This window comes from Populus euphratica, unplaced genomic scaffold (assembly GCF_000495115.2).
Source record: "Populus euphratica unplaced genomic scaffold, PopEup_1.0 scaffold985.1, whole genome shotgun sequence".
NCBI classification, from domain to species: domain Eukaryota; kingdom Viridiplantae; phylum Streptophyta; class Magnoliopsida; order Malpighiales; family Salicaceae; genus Populus; species Populus euphratica.
The window spans coordinates 45,739-67,603 of record NW_011500849.1 but is presented as its reverse complement, the minus strand read 5'-3'; the positions used below and the strand labels follow the sequence as shown (position 1 = coordinate 67,603).

At 32.3% G+C, this 21,865-nt stretch overlaps 2 protein-coding genes across 2 annotated transcripts; both read left to right on the top strand.

Annotated features, from left to right (window-relative positions):
- The first annotated feature begins 1,016 nt into the window (after nucleotides 1-1,016).
- LOC105116578 (PII, uridylyltransferase (DUF2921)) lies at nucleotides 1,017-4,903 on the top strand. Its single transcript, XM_011013996.1, has 2 exons — nucleotides 1,017-1,213; nucleotides 1,449-4,903. Exon 2 carries the CDS (start codon nucleotides 1,513-1,515, stop codon nucleotides 4,702-4,704), a length of 3,192 nt encoding a protein of 1,063 aa, XP_011012298.1. The 5' UTR covers nucleotides 1,017-1,213; nucleotides 1,449-1,512; the 3' UTR covers nucleotides 4,705-4,903.
- A 7,374-nt stretch (nucleotides 4,904-12,277) lies between these two features.
- LOC105116577 (pleiotropic drug resistance protein 1-like) lies at nucleotides 12,278-20,093 on the top strand. Its single transcript, XM_011013995.1, has 24 exons — nucleotides 12,278-12,718; nucleotides 13,210-13,330; nucleotides 13,437-13,525; nucleotides 13,678-13,762; nucleotides 13,875-14,034; nucleotides 14,130-14,206; nucleotides 14,583-14,636; nucleotides 14,705-14,795; nucleotides 14,887-15,188; nucleotides 15,300-15,581; nucleotides 15,665-15,981; nucleotides 16,080-16,240; nucleotides 16,339-16,442; nucleotides 16,523-16,679; nucleotides 16,763-16,885; nucleotides 16,972-17,102; nucleotides 17,202-17,534; nucleotides 17,845-18,135; nucleotides 18,233-18,316; nucleotides 18,409-18,542; nucleotides 18,715-18,942; nucleotides 19,052-19,223; nucleotides 19,301-19,555; nucleotides 19,656-20,093. Exons 1-24 carry the CDS (start codon nucleotides 12,378-12,380, stop codon nucleotides 19,911-19,913), a joined length of 4,350 nt encoding a protein of 1,449 aa, XP_011012297.1. The 5' UTR covers nucleotides 12,278-12,377; the 3' UTR covers nucleotides 19,914-20,093.
- The last annotated feature ends 1,772 nt before the right edge of the window (nucleotides 20,094-21,865 follow it).

Below are 21,865 nucleotides of genomic sequence, written 5' to 3'. Positions count from 1 at the left end.
GGCAAATAATACCTATTTTTAGACATAGCAATCTCCAAAAACATATATTTGTTGGAAAAGTAGTCACGAACCCTAAACAATACTAATGTTATTTTTTTAAAAAAATTAAAAATATCCAAGTTAGTAAAAAAAAAAAATATATCAATCAGATTTCACAAATACCAAAAAAAAATATAGAAAAATCTTTATATAGTATATCCGAATATTTATTATAGTACTTGATAAAAATATCACTATTAGACCATAGATTTTTTTTTTTAAAAATAATTTCACTTATTAATATCACTATTAGACCATAGATTTTTTTTTAAAAATAATTTCACTTATTATTTTTTTTGAATCTTTCTTTCATGTCAAAAGAAGAAGTGTTTATATATTTAATAAAAGTATACAACTTTTTTTTAATAAAAAAACTCATATGATTAATTTATTATCTTAATATTAAATGAACAAGGGGCCACAAAAATAACATTTTAATTTAAGAATTAAAATGTAATTAAAAAATTCTACAAGTTAACATCTTAAAAGCTTTCTTTTTCCTTGTTAAATGAATGGGTATGTTCTTGGATAATTGTAATTTAGCTATTGTCCGAGTCCAATGTTGTCACCATGTTGGCTCCTAAGGTGTTATTTTCAAGTGTTAGCTGGATCCTTTCAAGGTAGTTCACAGTTTTAACTCCCTTTTTTTGTTTTGTTTTGTTTTCTCTTTATTTATATCTCCATTTTTTTCCTTAATATCTCGCACTTTATCTCTATTTATATTATTCCATTATTATATTTTTCTTAATATAAACTTTTTTTTCAAGTTTTATTTTGCAGTACAATTATATTTTTTAAAATTTTAAATTAAATTTTTATGTTATTAATTGCTTTGATAAAAAATAAATTTTAAAAAATAAAAATTTATTATTTTAATATATTTAAAAAATAATTAAAAACCGATACAAGTTACACGCGAATCACGGAAGGGTGGAAATATTAATTATATATCTCAACAAATTGTTAAGAAAAAAAATACTAACCATCGATTGACTTTCCACCAAAAAACTACCGCTGCTTTAACTTGACTTCAACTTCACTTCTCTCTTTCCCTCGACCTCGAGAAATCAAGATCCTGTTTCTTTCACCAACAACTGGGATTCAGCTTAAGTAGACATTTATACTTACCTTTGCAAGAGAAGGCCGCGAACCAAATCTCAATCCTTGCATTCAGGTCAGTAATTTCCTTCAACAATCAGATTCAGTGATCCAGACAGTTTTTTTTTTTCTTTTGTCCTTGTTTTCACCAAAAATAAACTTGAAATCGTATACCTGCATTCCCCTTGTTGCTTTTGATGTTTCCTTTTTTTTTTGCTGAGCTATGTAGTATAATATTGAAGCTTTGTGGGTTGGTGTGCCAAAACTGCTATTTTTATTTACTCCCACTATTTTTGTGTTTTGAGCATCAGGGATATTCAAGTTCTGTGCTTGGGACCCAATTGTGTAGTTGGGTTTACCAGAAGAGCTGTGATCATGAAGAATACTGCATATGTTGTTGTTCTTGTTTGGAGTTTCTGTTGGTTGCCGCTGATATTTGGTTTCACAAATTCATACACCACAGCTCCAGCTGCTCTGTTTGAGTCTACAATTAGTGAATCTACTGTGAACTATAATTATGATAGAATTGATGAAGTGAAGAAGCATTGTGCTCCTTTTCTAGCTTCTGCTTCTGATTTGAAACATGAAGATGATAGAATGTATAATATTGAAAATCTTTATTTCGTTAACGGGGATTGGAGGCAGGAGGTGGGTCAAGCCCCACTACTGCCATATATTGATCCAGGCATTCAAGAAAGTAATTTTTCTGATTTCAAGACCCCACTGAACTTAGCTTCTTTCTGGATCATGGATGTTGATCGTTCCCGTCGATCGAAAAAATCAGTTAGTGTGTATGGGTTCTTGGTTATGGGCACTACCCTAGATTCATTCAGGGACAAACCATATGATGGTAGCCCTCACTTTCAGATATGGTCTGGTCACACACAGCTTTCCATTTCATTTCAAGGGATATATACAGAGTCTAAGAAGAATGGGGGTGAAAGAGTGATGTGTTTGTTGGGGAGCACAATGTTGCCTTCCAGAGAGTCCGACTCGAGCAATCCATGGGAATGGGCAAAAGCTAATTATAACCAGCCACCTCTTCTGCAAGATGATCAGATTCTGCTTGTTCTTCGTTATCCAATGAGTTTTACATTGACAAGTAGAGTGATCCAGGGAGAAATGAAGAGTTTAAACTCCAAGTCAAATCTTAAGTACTTCGATGAAGTTCACATTTTGTCTCAACTGGGGCAGTCAGTGAAATACGAGTTTGGCTCTGAAAGATTCGTTTCGAAATCATGTACTCCATACCCATATAATGATAGCTCTGTGAATGGTGGCATTGATATCTATAAAGGAACTGGATTTTGTGAAATTCTGGGGATAATTACTGGAGAAGGAGCTGGGCCTTTCACCATTGTGCCAAATTGGAGATGCAGTGGTACAAATGCTTATTGCAGTAAATTGGGCCCATTTGTTTCAGACAAGGAGATCAAGGCCACAAATGGGAGCTTTAAAGGTGTCAAGCTTGCTATGCAGAATGTTAAATGTGAGCAAAAAGCTGCCCAAGGAAATGCAAGTTCTGCAAGAGTTGCTGCTGTCTTTCGAGCCATTCCTCCACAAGAGAATCAGTATGCTGTGGCAATGAGATCCGGGCTGAGCAACATGACTGTTGTGGCTGAGGGAATCTGGAAATCTTCGACCGGGCAGCTTTGCATGGTCGGTTGCCTTGGATTAGTTGACTCAGATGGAAGTACCTGTGATTCACGAATCTGTTTGTACATTCCTTTGTCATTTTCCATAAAGCAACGGAGCATAATTTTTGGGAGTTTCTCCAGCACCAGTAGAATTAATGACTCGTACTTCCCTTTATCATTCGAAAAACTAGTGCAGCCGACTGAGTTGTGGAATTATTTTAGGAATTCCCATCCATATTACAGTTACTCAAAAATAGAACAAGCTGGCGTTATCCTGGAAAAAAATGAGCCCTTCAGTTTTCAGACTGTTGTAAAAAAATCATTGCTGCATTTCCCAAAAGTAGAGGAAACAGAGACATTAATAACTGGTCTTTCTCTACTTGCAGAGGATCTTACTCTCCATAGTGCTGCCTTTCCTGATCCACTCCCTCGTTCACAGCCAAAAATACCAACTGATTTTCAGATCGAAGTTCTCTCTCTTGGCCCCATGTTTGGGCGATTCTGGAATGTTTCGTACAGAGATGAGGAAACTCTTTACCATAATGAATCTCAATATACCCAAAAACAACTTCTTATGAATGTATCAGCTCAGCTTACACTTGATGGAGAGGCTTATAGCAATTTTTATGTGCTTTTTCTCGAAGGCCTATATGATCCTCCTGTTGGGAAGATGTATCTGGCTGGTTGCAGGGATGTCCGGGCCTCATGGAATATCTTATTTGAAAGCATGGATCTTGAGGCGGGTTTGGATTGTTTAATTGAAGCAATGGTGTCTTATCCACCTACTACAGCTCGGTGGCTGGTCAACCCAACAGCTAGGATTTCCATTTCCAGCCAACGGAGTGAAGATGATCCCCTCTATTTTAGCACAGTTAAGCTCCAAACTCTTCCTATTATGTATAGGAGGCAGAGGGAAGAAATTCTATCTCGCAGGGGGGTTGAGGGGATCCTCCGGATTTTGACTCTTTCATTTGCAATTGCTTGTATTTCAAGCCAACTATTCTACATCAATCATGAAGTGGATTCTGTTCCATTCATGTCTCTGGTTATGCTTGGTGTCCAAGCTCTTGGATATAGCCTTCCGCTAATCACTGGTGCAGAAGCTCTCTTTAAGAGGAAGTCATCGGAATCTTATGAAAGTTCATCTTATTACCTTGAGAAGAATCAGTGGCTTAATGTGATTGATTACGTGGTGAAACTTCTTGTTATGGTTGCATTTCTTGTAACTCTAAGGCTTTGTCAGAAAGTGTGGAAATCTCGTATCAGATTACTTTCAAGAAGCCCCCGTGAACCACATCGTGTCCCAAGTGAGAAATGGGTATTTCTTACTACCTCGACCATACATGTGATTGGGTATGTAATTGTGCTCATCATTCATTCTGCAAAAACCAGCCAGATACCTGTTCAAATGGTAGAATACCTTGATTCATCAGGCCGTTCCCACACGATCCGGGAATGGGAAACCAAACTAGAGGAGTATGTGGGTCTTGCTCAGGATTTCTTCTTGCTTCCACAAGTAATAGGTAATATTATTTGGCAAATCGATTGCAAGCCACTGAGGAAACTTTACTTTATTGGGATCACAGTTGTCAGACTTCTCCCTCATTTCTATGATTACATAAAGTCGCCTGTTCGCAATCCTTACTTCACGGAGGAATATGACTTTGTGAACCCGAATATGGATTTCTACTCCAAGTTTGGGGATGTTGCCATACCTGCCACTGCGATTTTTCTTGCAGTTGCAGTCTATATTCAGCAGAAGTGGAATTATGAGAAGCTAAGCCAAACTCTCACTATTGGGCGGCGAAGGCTACTTCCTTTGGGGTCCAGAGCCTATGAGAGGTTGCCTTCAAAGTCAATTGAGGCTGAACTTGCTTCTGGTGTCAATGGAAATACCGAATTGGAGACAGAACATGAAGAAGAAGAATAACATGCCAAAGCCTTTCATAGATAACTAACAGAGAGTTTCTATAAACTTCATCAACAGTAGCTGTTGTTATTTAAGGATTCTCATCATGTGACCAGAGCCTTGTTTTGTTTTGATTTACTTTCTATTGAACTTTGTTTTCTTTTTGTCAAATGGTTACTCGTTTTTGGCTTTCCTGCGAGTTTATGAGATATCAGAATAGCCAGTTTTTGGCTTTCCTGCGAGTTTATGAGATGCGTCTTTCTTTCCAAAATGTCAAGTTTTAGTAAGCTTTGATCTTGAATTTGAGCTGACAGGACTTGTGAAATGTTTCCTGGTTGTTCAATAATCTATCTATATATATATTATATACTTGAATACGTATCCTTAGACGTGATCGGTACTGTTTCCTGGTTGTTCAATAATCTATCTATCTATATATTATATACTTGAGTATCCTTAGACGTGATCGGTATTGCTACGGAAATACCTGAATTGTTTAGTCGATTTTTTTTCCCCTTTTGAGGTAAATTCGTCGGGTAGATAGGCACACGGGGTGGGTTCAAACCTCAAATCATACTAGCTCGTAGGGCCGAGCCATGCGGAGGTAAAGTTCCTTCAGAATCCTCTACTTCTTCGTTGGATGAATGGCTTTTCACAGGACGATGAATGAAACACACTGTGCAGAAAATGGGTCAGAAATTATAAGAAAGAACCCTCTATAATGAAGTTATTTTAGCATCTAATTATAGAAAAAAACATCTTCAATTTCTTTAAAAACCATGCCAATGATTAAAAATCTTTCCAAATTAGTTTTTTTTAGTGCATATTGATGCGTTAATATTAAAAGTAAATTTTTAAAAATAAAAAAAATATTATTTAAAAAATAATTATCAGTTAGCAATCTAAGTCATTTTAAAAAATAATTATCACCAGAATTCGAAACAATACCAAAATTTCACCAAATTCTTTGCGCATTAATGTCAGTCATCAATCTGAGCCTGTTGAGTGGCCCATCATCAAGTATTTGATTCAACCACCTTGCTCCGAACGGAATAAATTTAATGACATTGTTCCACAACAATGTTAAATGTAAAATTTGAGATAGGAAGACAATTTCCATGAAAAATATTTGATTGGTACGGTGGCCGTATGAGTCTTGGAATTCTGGCATGAGACTTCTACGCCCTATGATTCCATTCCACGCTAAGAAATGGCGGTAAAAATCAAATCAAATTTAATATATTTTACATCATTTAAACTATTATCATTTTTATAATCTCATAAACATATAATATCAACTTCAATAACTTTCATTAAAATTATAATCTCATAAACATATAATATCAACTTGAATAACTTTCATTAAAATTATACATACATATATATATATATATATATATATTATCATTTTTATTTGACATAAAAATATTCTTAAACCATATATATATATATATTATCATTTTTATTTTACATAAAAATATTCTTAAACCAACTTGTATATCAATCAATTCTTATTTAAATCAACAAAAAAAAAATTAAATCTTTAAAGTTTTACGATGAGAATTCAAAAAATAAGTAACAAGTTCTTTGGATTAGACAATAATAATGTAGTAAAGATTATTTTTTAAAATATTTTTTATTTAAAAATATTTTGTTTTAGCTTTGGGGTAGGATAGCCTTTCACCATGATATAAATAACTTTTTAAAATTATATAGGGTTATTCTAGTAATTGGACTTTTAAATGTATAATAAAATTACTAATGTAACCTTTTAATAAAATAATACAATGCCTTCTACACAAGGGTATTTTTGTATTTTTGAAATTTATAGAATAAATAAATTACTTCATTACCTTTACAATTAGAATATTTTAGCCTTGAATTCAAGAATTTAGTTGTAATTTCATCATGTTTTGTTTGTTAATATTGTTTAGTTCTAAAAGTATTTTTTATTTTTGCACAAAAAAATAAAATAAAAAAACTATAAAAGGGTCCAGCACGTTAGCTATTACATCATGTCAACCTTTACAATAAGAGTATGTGTGGCTGACTCTGACAGTTATAACTATGATTTCGCCACATAATTTGTTTTATCTTGACGTCTGTTTTCCTCTATAAATAAAACGTGCATGGTGATTCGACATAGTTTGGCTTGAAATTTCTTTTTTTTTTTCCTTCTCTTTTTTTTTTTGAGATTGCATGTTAAGCATGCAAAAATTCATACCAGCCTTTTATTTTTTTTATTTAGTCACTATTTTTTTATTTGTAATTGTTTTATTTACATTGATTATCATGTTTTGTTTGTTAATATTGTTTAGTTTTAAAAGTATTTTTTATTTTTACACAAAAAAATAAAATAAAAAAATTATAAAAGGGTCAGCGCGTTAGCCATTACATCACGTCAACCTTTACAATAAGAGCATGTGTGGCTGACTCTGACAGTTATAACCATGATTTCACCACATAATTTGTTTTATCTTGACGTCTGTTTTTCTCTGTAAATAAAGCGTGCATGGTGATTCAACATAGTTTGGCTTGAAATTTCTCATCCTTTTATTTTTTTATTTAGTCCCTATTTTTTTATTTGTAATTATTTTATTTACATTGATTGTTTCTGGTTGGATTTTATTTTTGATTTCACCACTTATCATTTGATTTTTTTAATTTATTTTTAAATGTGTCTCATGCTTTTAATTTCTATTTATTTTGTTTTGAAATATTTTTTTGATTGATTTTTTTTCTGATTCCACCCCTAAATATTTATTTTCATTTAATTTTTATGTTAAATTTGATCCTAATCTTTTTAATTTCAATTTTTTAATCATTTTCTTAATGGATTTGTTTTGTACAATTATATCCCTGAACATTTAATTTAATTTGATTTTTCTGTAGACATTTAATTTTTATATTGAATTTAATCCTAATTCTTTTAATTGCTATTTTTTATTGATTTTTTCTTTTAATTTCATCTCTCAATGTTTGTTTGATTATGAATCTTGCTTCTTTGTTTTTTCATGTTTATTTTTAATGGGGTCACCCTAGTCTCATGACCTGTATAATAAATCTAAAGGATTAGCCCAAGTTAGCTTCTGTTCTTTTAAAGTATTTTTTTAATATTTTTTTCTAGTGTGTTTTTTGCTTTTCTATTTATATGGATATCTCAATTTTATGTCATAGGTCATGTGTTTGATTTGTTGATCTAAGTTGGCTGCTAGGTTCACTTTAGGCTTTTTTTTGCTATCTTTTTTTTTGTTTTTTTTTCTTTGACAAGTTTTTTAAATTTATATTTTTTAATTGACTTATAATAAACTTTTTAATAGAATCCAGATCCAGAGTTTCATTTGTTGTGAGCTTTTTTTAATATTTGAACAGTCTTGGTTTACTTAGTTTTTACAAATTTTTTTAATTTTACCTTTTATAATTTTTTTAATCTTTAAAACTTGATCCTTATTTTTTTAATTAATATTTATTATAGTTATGATTATTTTTTATTTTTTTCATTAAATTGCATCCTCCTTAGTATTTTTTTTCATTAAATTGCATCCTCCTTAAATTTTTTCTATCAATTTTATCATTATTCTTTTTGTTGCTTTTGTAGTTTTTTTATGATTATTTTTCTATTTGTCTTATTTTCTAGAATTAAACTGATTAAAAATTATATTTTTTCATTGAATTTAAATAAAAAATTTCACAAGATGTGATTTTTAAAAATTATATCAGAGGTTTTCCCTGTTTTTTTAACCAATAACTAGTAGGTTGAAATTTTTTAACCTATCACTTTTTTCATATTAAAAAAAATATTATTCGGCCCCCTGGACAGCATATTCAATTTCAACCAAACTCAGATAAATACTATAAACTAGTGTAGCTCGCAGAGTGACGGGCCGGCCATTTAATGGCAATTAATTGAGTAGTTGGGGGCGTGGCAAAGGATGAACCACTTGATAGGGGATTTTCATTGTCAAAGGTCACACACACACTTTTATTAATTTCTTCAAAGAAAAAATAAATCCTTAAAAAATGTCAAATCTCTTGTTAATTAATACGATTCATATTTATCTTAACATAGGATTTGTGTTAGAAATTAATTAATTCTGCATTAATCTTAAATTTCTTGCCCATAACCCCCGTAAAGCATGCAACTCCTCATCTACTCGTTTCTTTTTTCTTCAAGTTTTTGGATTGCTTAATAAGATTAATCTCTCGTTCTTATTATATTTGAAAATATGAAATCTTTAATAGCTTGGATTTCATTGCCTTAAAATACTATTATTATATTTCTTGATTAGTCATTGTAGCTTCTTGATAATAAATAATCATAATATGAAGAAGCTCGGTGAGGCCATGACCTAATTAAACCACCCTTCTCTCTGTTTCTTCTTTTGAGACATGTACAAGCTATGACGTTGAAAATTACGAAGAAAGAAAACTATCATATTTTTTATGAGCTACGAATATTTTCCAAGACTATATATTCCTAAATTAAAAAAAAAAAATTTGATTCGAATAACACTATATTTATATTTAGTATCTCTTCTTTATACACACACATATATATTTTATCATCTTAATTTTCTTGATGCATGTCACTCTATGAAACAAACTCAAATATTGATTTGAATATTAGAGTGTACTTTGTTTTCATAAAACACTTGTTTTGTAGATGGAAACAAGTCTAAAAACTCATTAACTAAGAAAAATATGTTTTTATAAAGTTTTTTTACGGTTTTATTAATTTAGAACTTGTTTGTTTTTCTGGTTTAGTGATGCTTTTTAAAAATTTTAAATTTTTATATTTTTTTTTATATTTTTAAATTATTTTAATGTGTTCATATCGAAAATAAATTATAAAAAATAAAAAATAAAAAATATATTATTTTATTATATTTTCAAATACAAAAATCTTTAAAAAATAACTGCTATATCAATGTAAACACCACCTTAATATTCTCCATCACTTCCAGCCAACTTCAACGATAAATTCTTCTTTCATGGAGAATAATTATTTTCTGAAATTGTAGAGAGAATTGCTGGTTTACTTTTTCTGGGTCTTACAATTCCTTTATGTTGTAAAGACAACAAAATGCATTGATTCAACCTCCAACAAACCGAATGCGACTACAAGAGAGATGGATTATTGAACAAATCTTTCTTCTCAACTGTTTATGTATATTGTATTATCTACTCATTAGAAGATTATCAATGTATTTATTTTTTGCCTTATCTTGAGGTGAATTTAGATGTTCTGTGCATGACCGCCGGGATAAGTGTACATTAGGGAGTTGCAATAAATAAAAATTAAAAATAAATAAATAAATAAATAAATAAATTCATTATTTCCATCTTGACTCAATGTCAGCTAAGGGTATCCAATATCCCTCATCTTTGATCTAATAGCACACATTTTTTCAAAAACATGGAAAGATGATTTTATTTTTGGAAAATAGATAAAAAAATCACACTTCAAGTGTGGTTTTTATTCATTTATTTATTTATATGAGAGATAAGAGTGAAAATAATAAAAAAATAATCCTTGAAATTATACTAAAACTCTCATAATAACATATTTGATAACAATAAAAAAAACTTAATAAAACCAATCAACAAACATTAAGAAAAGTTATCAAAAACAGCCAACATGAGGCACCTTCCCTACCCAAAGGTTGCGAGTGGACTCGCCCTTGGATAACATGTGTGGCTTAAGCTAACTATTTTTAGTAGCTTTGATATTTATGAATTCATTTCATTGAACTATTCCAATAATATTAAAATTGTTATTATTGACGCTTTGATGAGGCTCCAAAGTTTTATTTTATTTTTTAATTTTTTTCTCTCAAATTATAATTTTTATCAAACTATATGCTATTTTCAATTTTTTTGATCAGTGTTAATTTGTTAAAACATTTTTCAAATTATGCTGGAAAATAAAAACACCCATCAAATGTCAACTAAATTTTATTAGTATTATTACTATATTATTTGTTTGTGTTATGCTATGGATTGAATTGATTTTCTTTTAAACATAAAAAATTATTAAAGCATTGCTAATGTTTTTTTCTTGAAGAAAAAAATTAAACTATGGAAGTTAATATTATGTGATCCAGTCGACTTGACATGTTAAAATATAACATGGATGATAAAAAAAAAATATCGAATCGACATGGGTTTAACCTATTAAATCTTTAGCATGATTATGAGACTATGATAACCTTAAAAAAAAATTAAAACAAATTATAAAACATAATTTCTAATCAATTCAATGTTAAAGGAAGTGATTAAAAAAATAATTTGAGTAACTTATGTTAATTTATCAAATCTTTACCTTGAGTAATGAGATTGAAATAATCTCATGTAAATCAAAACAAATTATAAAACTCAATTCTCAATCAATCTAATGTTGAAGTAAGTAATTGAAAAAATAATCTAAATTAACTCATGTTAATTTATAGTCAACTTGCTAAATTCATAACATGGATCATGAGACTAATTAGTCAACTTGCTAAATTCATAACATGGATAATGAGATTAATATAACTTTATAGAAAAAAAATAAAAAAATAACCTAAGTTAACCGGGGTTAACCTACAAAACCCATATTATGAGGCTGTAATAACCTTATAAAACCAAAAGTAATTATGAAGGATAATTCCCACGAAACTCAATGTTAAAGGATGAAAGTGATTTTAAAAAAATAATTAAAAAAATAACCTTAGTAAACCTAAGTTAATATATTAAACTTGTAACTTAGGGTATAATGCCGAGATAATCTTATAGAAAACAAACTAAATAAATCAGAAAGTTTAATTCCCAATCAATAAACATTAAATGGTAAAATTAAAAAAAAAAATTTGAGTCATTTGGGTTAATCCACTAAATTCATGACCTAAATCATGAGAATTGTACAACTTCATAAAAAATAAATCAAAAGAAATCATGAAAATCAATTTATAACAAATTAAATATTAAAAAATAAAAAATAAACCAAATTAACCTGGTAAATTCTTAACATAAATTATAAGGTTAGAATAACCTAATATAAAAAAAACTAAAATAAATAATAAATTGTAATTCTTAATAAATAAGATGTTGAAAAGTAAACATAAAAATTAAAAAAATATTACTAAAATAAATATTTTTTGAGACAATAGAAATGAAAGGACGATCTCGTTTAGTGTTTCGTTAAACTAAAATAAATATTTTTTGAGACAATAGACATGAAAGGACGATCTCGTTTAGTGTTTTGTTAAAATAAAATTATTATTATTATTATATTTTTGGTTGCGAGACATTTTCATTGGAATAGTGTAAGGTGGCATTTATTTATGACGAAAGGTACGTATTTCGCCTCTCAATTCTTTCACGTTATTTTACGTCCACATGAAAGTTTTAGATGATTGCCCTTTTCAACGTCTTACAGCACTGCATTAACTTCTCTTTATCGTTTTGTTCCTCGTCATGTCAATGCAAAGAAATCATACTGAGAAAAGAAGGCTTTATAAACAGGGAAATGATGCAGGAGTACTCTACTCCCTCATCCCTACCACCTATGCTTAGCTACAATTGTTTAAAGCTTAAACACCTTCTCCTCTAGCTACAATTGTTTAAAGCTTAAACACCTCCTTTTCCTCTTCTTCTCAAAGTATGTATTGAGCAACGTAATTTAAAAATTACAGCTGCTCTTTGTGACTTTGTCAATGGAAAGTGGTTATCTTTACAGAGCCGATAGCGGTGGAAGAAGAGGAAACTCTTCAGGAATATTTAGTAACAATGCAGCTGCAGATCATCAAGCTTTTTCACAGTCTTTTCAAGGACAAGACGACGATGAAGAGGCTTTAAAATGGGCGGCATTAGAGAAACTACCAACCTATGATCGTTTGAGGAAAGGTATATTAACCACGTCCACAGGTGAAGCTAGTGAAGTGGAGGTGCAGAATCTTGGGTTCCAAGAAAGGAAGAATTTGGTGGAGAGGTTGGTCAATGTAGCAGAAGAGGATAATGAGAAGTTCTTGTTAAAGCTCAAGAACCGTATTGATAGGTAATTAGATTAATGTTTTTTACTTTTGATTTTTACATGTCAAGACAACAACCGCATTGATAGGTAATTAAATTTATGTTTTTTCTTTTGATTTTCTTACATGCCAAGACAACATATAAATCATTGGGACAATTCGTGTCATTTTTAGTTTTCTTTTTCCTGGTTTCGATTTTCATTTCTTGAGAAATGGCTAAATTCTTGTTGCCAAAAAAATAAAATAAAAAAATTTAGAAATCAGTAACTTAACCAATCCAGTTGGTAATTACAAACCTGTAAAACGGTAGTTGATGTCTAGTGATTTTTATTTCTGAAGAAAAGATGGGGTGATGCCCTCCAATGATTCTAACTATTCAGTAGATAGCCAGTTGATTAATTAGCAGATATACAGAGGAACTATGTTCTGATTTTTGAAGTTTTTGCAGCCATGTGCACTGTCTCTCTTACTGATAAATTTTTAGATAATGGAAGTACTTGTTTGTTGGTTATATTAGAGTTAGAATTCATGTTCCCACTATTGAAGTTCGATTCGAGCATCTAAATGTTGAAGCAGAAGCCTATGTAGGAAGTAGAGCATTGCCTACGTTCTTTAACTACTCTGTTAACATGATGGAGGTAAGAACCAGTCCGTATAGATCACTAGTTATTATTGCAATTTGTTCTTTCATTCATTTCTGGTACCAGCTTCTTCTAACATGTATTAGTTCATTTTTATTTAAAGGGTGTCTTGAACTATCTCCATATTCTTTCTAGTAGAAAGAAACATATGTGGATCCTTAAGGATGTTAGCGGTATCATCAAGCCATCGAGGTACAATGATCATGTGCTGAATTTGACTGTTCAGACCTTATGATGTTTCCATTTCTCTTCTGATCTAATGTTTTTGGTATCTACTACAGAATGACAGACCTTATGATGTTTCCATTTCTCTTCTGATCTAATGTTTTTGTTATCTACTACAGAATGACATTGCTTTTGGGCCCTCCAAATTCCGGAAAGACAACGCTTTTGTTAGCTTTGGCTGGAAAGCTTGATCATGCTCTAAAGGTGATGATGATGCATAATTTTGACTTGAATCGTTGTGCGCTGTCAATTCTAGAGATTTTCTAATCCACTCTTCAATCCTGCCTTCAGTTTGAGAAGTTAAATCTTCCTGCAGATTTCAGGGAGGGTGACTTATAATGGTCATGAAATGGATGAGTTTGTACCGCAAAGAACTGCTGCCTATATCAGTCAACACGATCTCCATATAGGAGAAATGACTGTAAGGGAAACCTTGGCCTTTTCTGCAAGATGCCAAGGGGTTGGAAGCCGTTATGGTAAGCTTAATGAACCAGTACCTTTTCTTTACATAACAGTCTTGTCATCTATAAATCATCTAAGCATGAACAGTTTTCACTTTCACAATTTGCAGATATGTTAGCAGAATTATCGAGAAGAGAGAAAGAAGCGGGGATCAAACCTGATCCTGATATTGATGTCTTCATGAAGGTGAGAGAGGAAGCCATCAAATTTGTGAAATTAATTTTAGGTGGGGAGAAACACCATGCACGCCTTATTTGGAATAAGAACAATAATGTATCCATTTTCTTGTTACAGTGCGTAGATCTAAGAAAAACGTTTTTCTAGTTTTAGAGCTAAGAAAACAGACAGGTACTCTCTGTTGGCTGAAAGTGGAAACAATATTCTATGTACATTGGTGTTTAATCTTTCCAAGGGTTCTCTTTTTACTGATAATTTATATAGTTGACTATAAATTAGTTCTTGGAAGTTAAACTAGGATTCATCACAAAAAGTTACAAAGCCAGAATTAGAAATTGCATGTATTTTGCTTACTTTTTATGGTTTGTGATTTCTGTAATTGCAGGCTGCAGCGGCAGAAGGTCAGGAGGAAAGTGTGGTGATAGATTACATTCTGAAGGTAATATTGTAAAGGTTCTTGAAGAACCAGAGCGTTATCCTCCAATAACTTTGATCTTGAATTTAAAGGTTTTAGGACTGGAAGTCTGCGCTGATACATTGGTCGGGGATGAAATGCTGCGGGGTATTTCTGGAGGACAAAAGAAGCGTGTTACCACAGGTAACAGACTTTATTTATCAATTGTCAAAATGAAAGAATATCTATCTTCTTTTGCACATCTATTCGAGTGAATTCAACATTGAAATTATAGGTGAGATGCTGGTTGGACCAGCAAAGGCACTGTTTATGGATGAGATATCTACTGGATTGGATAGCTCAACAACGTACCAGATTGTGAACTCCATCAAGCAATATGTCCAAATTCTTGAGGGAACTGCTCTCATCTCTCTCCTCCAGCCAGCGCCAGAGACTTATGATCTCTTTGATGACATTATTCTTCTCTCAGATGGCGAGATAGTGTATCAGGGACCTCGTGAGCATGTCCTCAGGTTTTTTGAATATATGGGCTTCAAGTGTCCTGCAAGGAAAGGTGTGGCAGACTTCTTGCAAGAAGTAAGCATACAATTGGCTTGTCTCTCTCGCTCTCAATATTATATGAGTGGACCTACTTGTAATTTTGAGCTATGTTGCATTTAATCTCCATGAATAATGAAAACAATGCAGGTGACATCAAGGAAAGATCAGATGCAGTATTGGGCACGTGGAGATGTGCCATACAGATTTGTCACAGTCAAAGAATTTTCCGAGGCATTCCATTCGTTTCATGAAGGAAAGAGACTTGGCAATGAGCTTGCAGTTCCATTTGATAAGAGCAAGAACCACCCAGCTGCTTTGACTACCAAGAAATACGGAGTTACTAAGAGAGAGCTATGCAAATCTTCTTTCTCAAGAGAATTCTTACTCATGAAAAGGAACTCATTCGTCTACGCCTTCAAGTTCATTCAAGTGGGTATTAACTTCTGTTAGTCTTTTTTTTTTTCATGAGTTTCATATACGATATGATTTACTGTCTACTTTTCTTCTATTAGCTGACAATAATCGCAGTGATTGCGATGACACTCTTTCTACGGACTGAAATGCACCGAGACTCGGTAACCGATGGAGGAATTTATGTGGGCGCTATGTTCTTCATTGTGGTTGTGATCATGTTTAATGGTATGGCTGAGATTTCTATGACCCTAGCAAAGCTTCCTGTGTTCTACAAGCAAAGGGACCTTCTATTCTTTCCTGCTTGGATATATGCTCTTCCTACATGGATCCTAAAAATCCCTATCACTTTCATCGAGGTTGCTATTATGGTTTTCATTACGTATTTTGTCATTGGATTTGATCCAAATGTAGGAAGGTATAAAAATTGAAAAACACAGTAAATTTGGGATGCTTCATTAAAAGTTGTCCCTTGATAGGTTATGTCTAAGGTGACTGTTTTATATATTTTTGTAGGTTGTTTAAGCATTACCTCGTGCTCTTATTAACAAATCAGATGGCTTCTGGATTATTCCGAACCATTGCTGCTGTTGGCAGGAACATGGTTGTTGCTAACACCTTCGGGTCATTTGTACTGCTCTTGCTGTTTGTTTTGGGTGGCTTTGTCTTGTCACGAGGTATAATTAATGAAATAAGTCTGATTTAGAGATTGATATTTATATTAAAGCTAGGGCCACAATAAATGCTATTCTCTTTTCTTTTTCAATGTAAACAGATGACATAAAGAAATGGTGGATTTGGGGCTTCTGGACATCACCTATGATGTATGCGCAGAATGCAGTTGTCGTGAACGAGTTTCTTGGAAAGAGTTGGAACCACGTAAACTTTGAACAGTACATTTCTATATTCTATGCTTTCTCCTTTATGATTGCTAACTCAAGAATACTTTAATATCAAAGGTTCTTCCAAACTCAATGGAGCCATTGGGAATTGAAGTTTTGAAGTCTCGTGGGTTCTTCACAGAAGCATATTGGTATTGGTTAGCGGTAGCAGCATTGTTTGGATTCATTCTACTATATAACCTCTTGTACATTTTGGCTCTCGCTTTTCTCAACCGTATGCTTTCTTACCTCTTTGAATTTTGTGCTTTTTCAGAATTCAATGATTATGTTCTTATTTTCTGTAAACAACATTTTCAGCATTAGGAAAGCCACAACAGGCTGGTATATCGGAAGAACCTCAAAGCATCAACGTTGGTAGAATAGGAGAAGCCATTCATTTAATGAAACCTGGAATTAACTCTAGCCTCCACACTAGTGCAGGTAGGAATGCTCGTTCAGATTGTTTCTTCATTTGCATCATCTAATTCTATGTCTCTTGAGGGTCAGTGATTTTAACTAATATGCAGAGAGCATAGATGAAATTGGAAGAAGCAAGTCATCAAGGTTCACACGTAACAAACAAAAGGGGGTCATTATTCCATTCGAACCACATTCTATAACGTTTGATAAAGTGATGTACTCAGTTGACATGCCACAGGTAAAACAAAGTTTCAAAGGGGAAAAAAAACGGTATATTAGTCTCTTTCCATCTGATACAACCTGGAAGAACGACTACTTATTCTAACTGACTCTGCAGGAAATGAAAAGTCATGGTGTTCATGAAGATAAATTGGTACTGTTGAAGGGTGTGAGTGGCGCATTTAGGCCAGGTGTTCTCACAGCTTTAATGGGCATCAGTGGTGCTGGTAAAACCACAATGATGGATGTTCTTGCTGGTAGGAAAACTGGTGGATATATTGAGGGGAACATCACAATTTCAGGGTATCCGAAGAAGCAAGAAACATTTGCTAGAATATCTGGATACTGTGAGCAAAATGACATCCACTCACCACATATTACTGTCTATGAGTCCTTGCACTACTCAGCTTGGCTTCGTCTTCCCGCTGAAGTTGACATTGAAACTAGAAAAGTAGGTATTTGCTACTCATGTTTCAGGCAGTCTTTCTTTAAGTTATTTGACGTTTGCAATTTAGACCTCTTAATAAATTACATGAACTAACAATGTATCGTTATTCAACTGGGCTTGGTTCAACTACAGTCATGTTATGATAAGCTTTTATTCTTTCTTGAATGGTTCCAGTCTACTTGAGAATTATATAATGCATAACAGAAATTATGAACTAAAAGGCTTTTCCAAGTTTTGTAAGTCTAAGATTATTCCCTGAACATGCCAGATCATTCAACCCAGTTTAATTTCAGTGTATTCCTATTGGATGCAGATGTTCGTTGAGGAGGTCATGGAGCTTGTAGAACTGAATCCATTGAGGCAAGCTTTAGTTGGATTGCCTGGTGTAGATGGCCTGTCAACTGAGCAACGGAAGCGACTAACCATTGCAGTTGAGCTAGTGGCAAACCCCTCAATTATTTTTATGGATGAACCAACTTCAGGGCTTGATGCAAGAGCAGCTGCTATTGTTATGAGAACAGTTAGGAACACAGTGGACACAGGAAGAACAGTTGTCTGCACCATCCATCAACCGAGCATTGACATATTTGAAGCTTTTGATGAGGTGAAAAAAATTAAGCTGATTATCAGAGTTAGAGATGATCGTGGATTGTTCTTCATATATTAATGTCACGTTTGATGTTTTTAACATGGAACTGCAGTTGTTTCTACTGAAGAGAGGAGGACAAGAGATATACGTGGGGCCACTGGGTCGACTTTCTTGCCATCTGATCAAGTATTTTGAGGTATGCTACTTTGGACTACCAAAATCTGGCAGCCATGTAATATCAAACTCTTAGTCATTTTTTCTGGCTATTGTTGTATTGCTTAAATCTAGGGAATTGAAGGAGTCAACAAAATCAAAGATGGTTACAATCCGGCAACTTGGATGTTGGAAGTGTCCAGTACAGCAGAAGAATTAGCTCTGGGGGTTGATTTTGCTGAAATATATAGAAATTCAGAACTGTTTAGGTAAAGTTTATTTATTTATAGAACTACCTATTACTATTGTCATGTTAATCAAGAAAAAAACTCTACGTTCGACTCCAATTTGTTTTAATAAGGGACGAGTAACTTGCTTATCAAAGGATATCGAGATGAGCTTCATACTGGATTAATTGCTGATGCATGGCATATGTTTCAGGAGAAACAGAGCTCTCATAAAGGATTTGAGCACTCCTGCTCCTGGTTCGAAGGACCTCTATTTCTCTACTCAATATTCGCGATCATTTTTCACCCAGTGTTTGGCTTGCTTATGGAAACAGCACTGGTCGTACTGGCGCAACCCTCCATACACTGCTGTCAGATTTCTCTCTACAACAGTCATAGGCTTGATCTTTGGAACAATGTTTTGGGATATTGGCTCCAAAATGTAAGTCATCACTCAGTGATAAAAACAAGGTAGAAGTTTAAACTGGGATAGTATCCATATGCCTTCTAATGTGTTGTCTGACTTTAAATGTCATATGAAAAAAATGTAGAACAAAGCGACAAGATCTTTTTAATGCAATGGGTTCAATGTATACCGCTGTTCTCTTTCTTGGTGTCCAAAATGCCGCGTCTGTTCAGCCTGTGGTAGCTGTTGAGAGAACTGTCTTTTACAGAGAAAGAGCTGCTGGAATGTACTCTGCCTTGCCGTATGCCTTTGCACAGGTATCAGTTTTTGATATATTACATGCTATATATGTAGAGCTCCATGTAACCGTCTACAATATTCGATCTCCTCGCAGGTTCTCATTGAGCTTCCATATGTTTTTGTCCAAGCTGTAGCATATGGTGTTATAGTCTATTCAATGATTGGATTCGGATGGACCATCTCAAAGTTCTTCTGGTATCTGTATTTCATGTACTTCACGCTACTGTATTTCACCTTCTATGGCATGATGGCCGTGGCCGTGTCACCAAATCACCAAATTGCGTCCGTAATTTCTGCTGCATTTTATGGAATCTGGAATGTATTTTCAGGATTCGTAATCCCACGATCTGTAAGTTCTTGTTCTGCACATTTCTTTTGAAGTGTTACGTCTCTTATTTTCATGGCTTTATATGCTTTCTTGTTTCGTTCCTCTACCTGGCTTGCAACAGCGGATGCCTGTGTGGTGGCGATGGTACTCTTGGATATGTCCAGTCTTTTGGACTCTGTATGGACTGGTTGCCTCCCAGTTTGGAGATATGAAGGATAGACTTGAAACTGGTGAAACAGTGGATCACTTCGTGACAACTTATTTGGATTTCAAACATGATTTTCTTGGCGTTGTTGCAGCTGTGATTCTTGGGTTTACAGTCCTTTTTGCAATAACTTTCGCCATTTCCATCAAGCTCTTCAATTTCCAAAGGCGATAGGAGTAGAAGTTTACGTGTAGCTTTTCTTTTTTAAAAATATTCCTGCCCGGGGATGCAAGGCGGAGCCAGGCCGATTCCGATACCTAGATTAGTATTTTTAACTGTATTATCAATGTAATAATAGCATCATATTATTAATAAAAAAACATAATAATTATTAAAAAACTTATCTTTCTCTTATGATTTTATGTTATTAACAAGATATACAATATATTTATTAAATTAGGAGTAACTATAGAGATATTAAAGGATTTTGTTGTTAAATTGTTTTACTAAATGATGTTGCAACATGTGCTAGTTGTGTATAAATTTCATAATGGTAATATATAACATTAATTCCAAAAGATTTATTAATGATATAAAATCTTATTTTTCTTATTTACACATATGGCAAGAGAGATTATTATTAATTTTTAATACATGGAAGTTATTATTGCTTATCACTTTCATGTCTTGTAGTCACCAGTCCACAAATCAAAATCACAGTAAAATTTCTTAGACAAAACATAATTTTTATATTATGTTTAATTAAACCTATGAATCCTTGTTATTTCTTGTCCATTTTGGATTTGAGGGATAGCTGAAATTATCACAAAGCAAACACAATCGGGCAACACTTCCAAAAAAGAAGAAGAAGAATCCCTTACTTCACTTCCAGAAATATATTAAACGGTGTTTGAAAATATAGTAATAATTATTTTTTAAAATAATTTTTATTTAAAAATATATTAAAATAATTTTTTTATAAAAATTTAATTTTGATATCAACACATAAAAAATAAAAAAAAAACATAAAAATAACTAATTTAAAGTAAATTTTTTTAAAAAAAATCATAAAACATAAGTTGCACCATAAATATAAACAACCCTAATTTGATTAGCTTTCTTTACCATAATAGTCCTTTATTTTGACCATTTCCAAACACGACACAACAAAAGATGCTATTCTTGGGCACTTGTATATCTGACTTCTAAATTTAACTTCCTTTCAAATCTATTACAATAAGAAGAATAATCGCGACCACTTAGATATTTTTTTTTAAAAAAGACCTGTTCCCTCTTATTTTTACTCAAAAAGAGGGTTTGTAGGTTTTAGGGTCTATTTGCAAAAAGAGGGTTTGTAGGTTTTAGGGTCTGTTTGTTTTTTTTTTTTAAAAAAAATATTTTTTAAAAAAATTAAATTAAATTTTATTTATTTTTATTTTAAATAAATTATTTTTATTTTTTCATATTATTTTGATATGCTAATATAATAATTTTTCTAATTTTTTTTAAAATATTATTTTGATGATTTTTTAAATAAAATATATTCTGAAAAGCAGCAGTTTTTTAAATAAAAAATATTTTGAAAAGCAGCGACTATATATCACAATGCTAAATATTATCTTACTATATTAATCACAATGCTAAATATTATCTTACTATATAAAAAAAACAAAAAACAAAAAACAAAGAGAAAACAAAAACTCTTCGAAGGTTGGGCAAATTATTTACATTGCAATCTGCAACTGCTGATTATATATATAAGTGGTATTACAACAGGATTCATATTCTGGCTTTTCCTATTATGTTAGGATTTTTCCTATTCTGGACTTTCTTGTTCTAGTAGGATGCCCTCTATTGCTATGCGTTAGCTTTATTCCTCAATACACCCCTATAAATTGATTATGGAAACGATACCACATTTAAATTGGATAAAAAAAATGCAAAACATTTAGATGAAAGAGGTTTGGTAAGCACTTATTTTAACATCTTCATATGATATGATAAACTAGATCTATAATGAGACATGTAGTAGATCCAAGATCATCACCCCATAGAAAAGGAAAATAAATGCCAAAATTACCTATTCTAGAAGAAGAGAACATAGCCATTTTAGCTAGGTACAACAGTCACAATCACTTTATAATCAACTTCTTTTGATGGATAATTAATGATGCAATACTTATTAG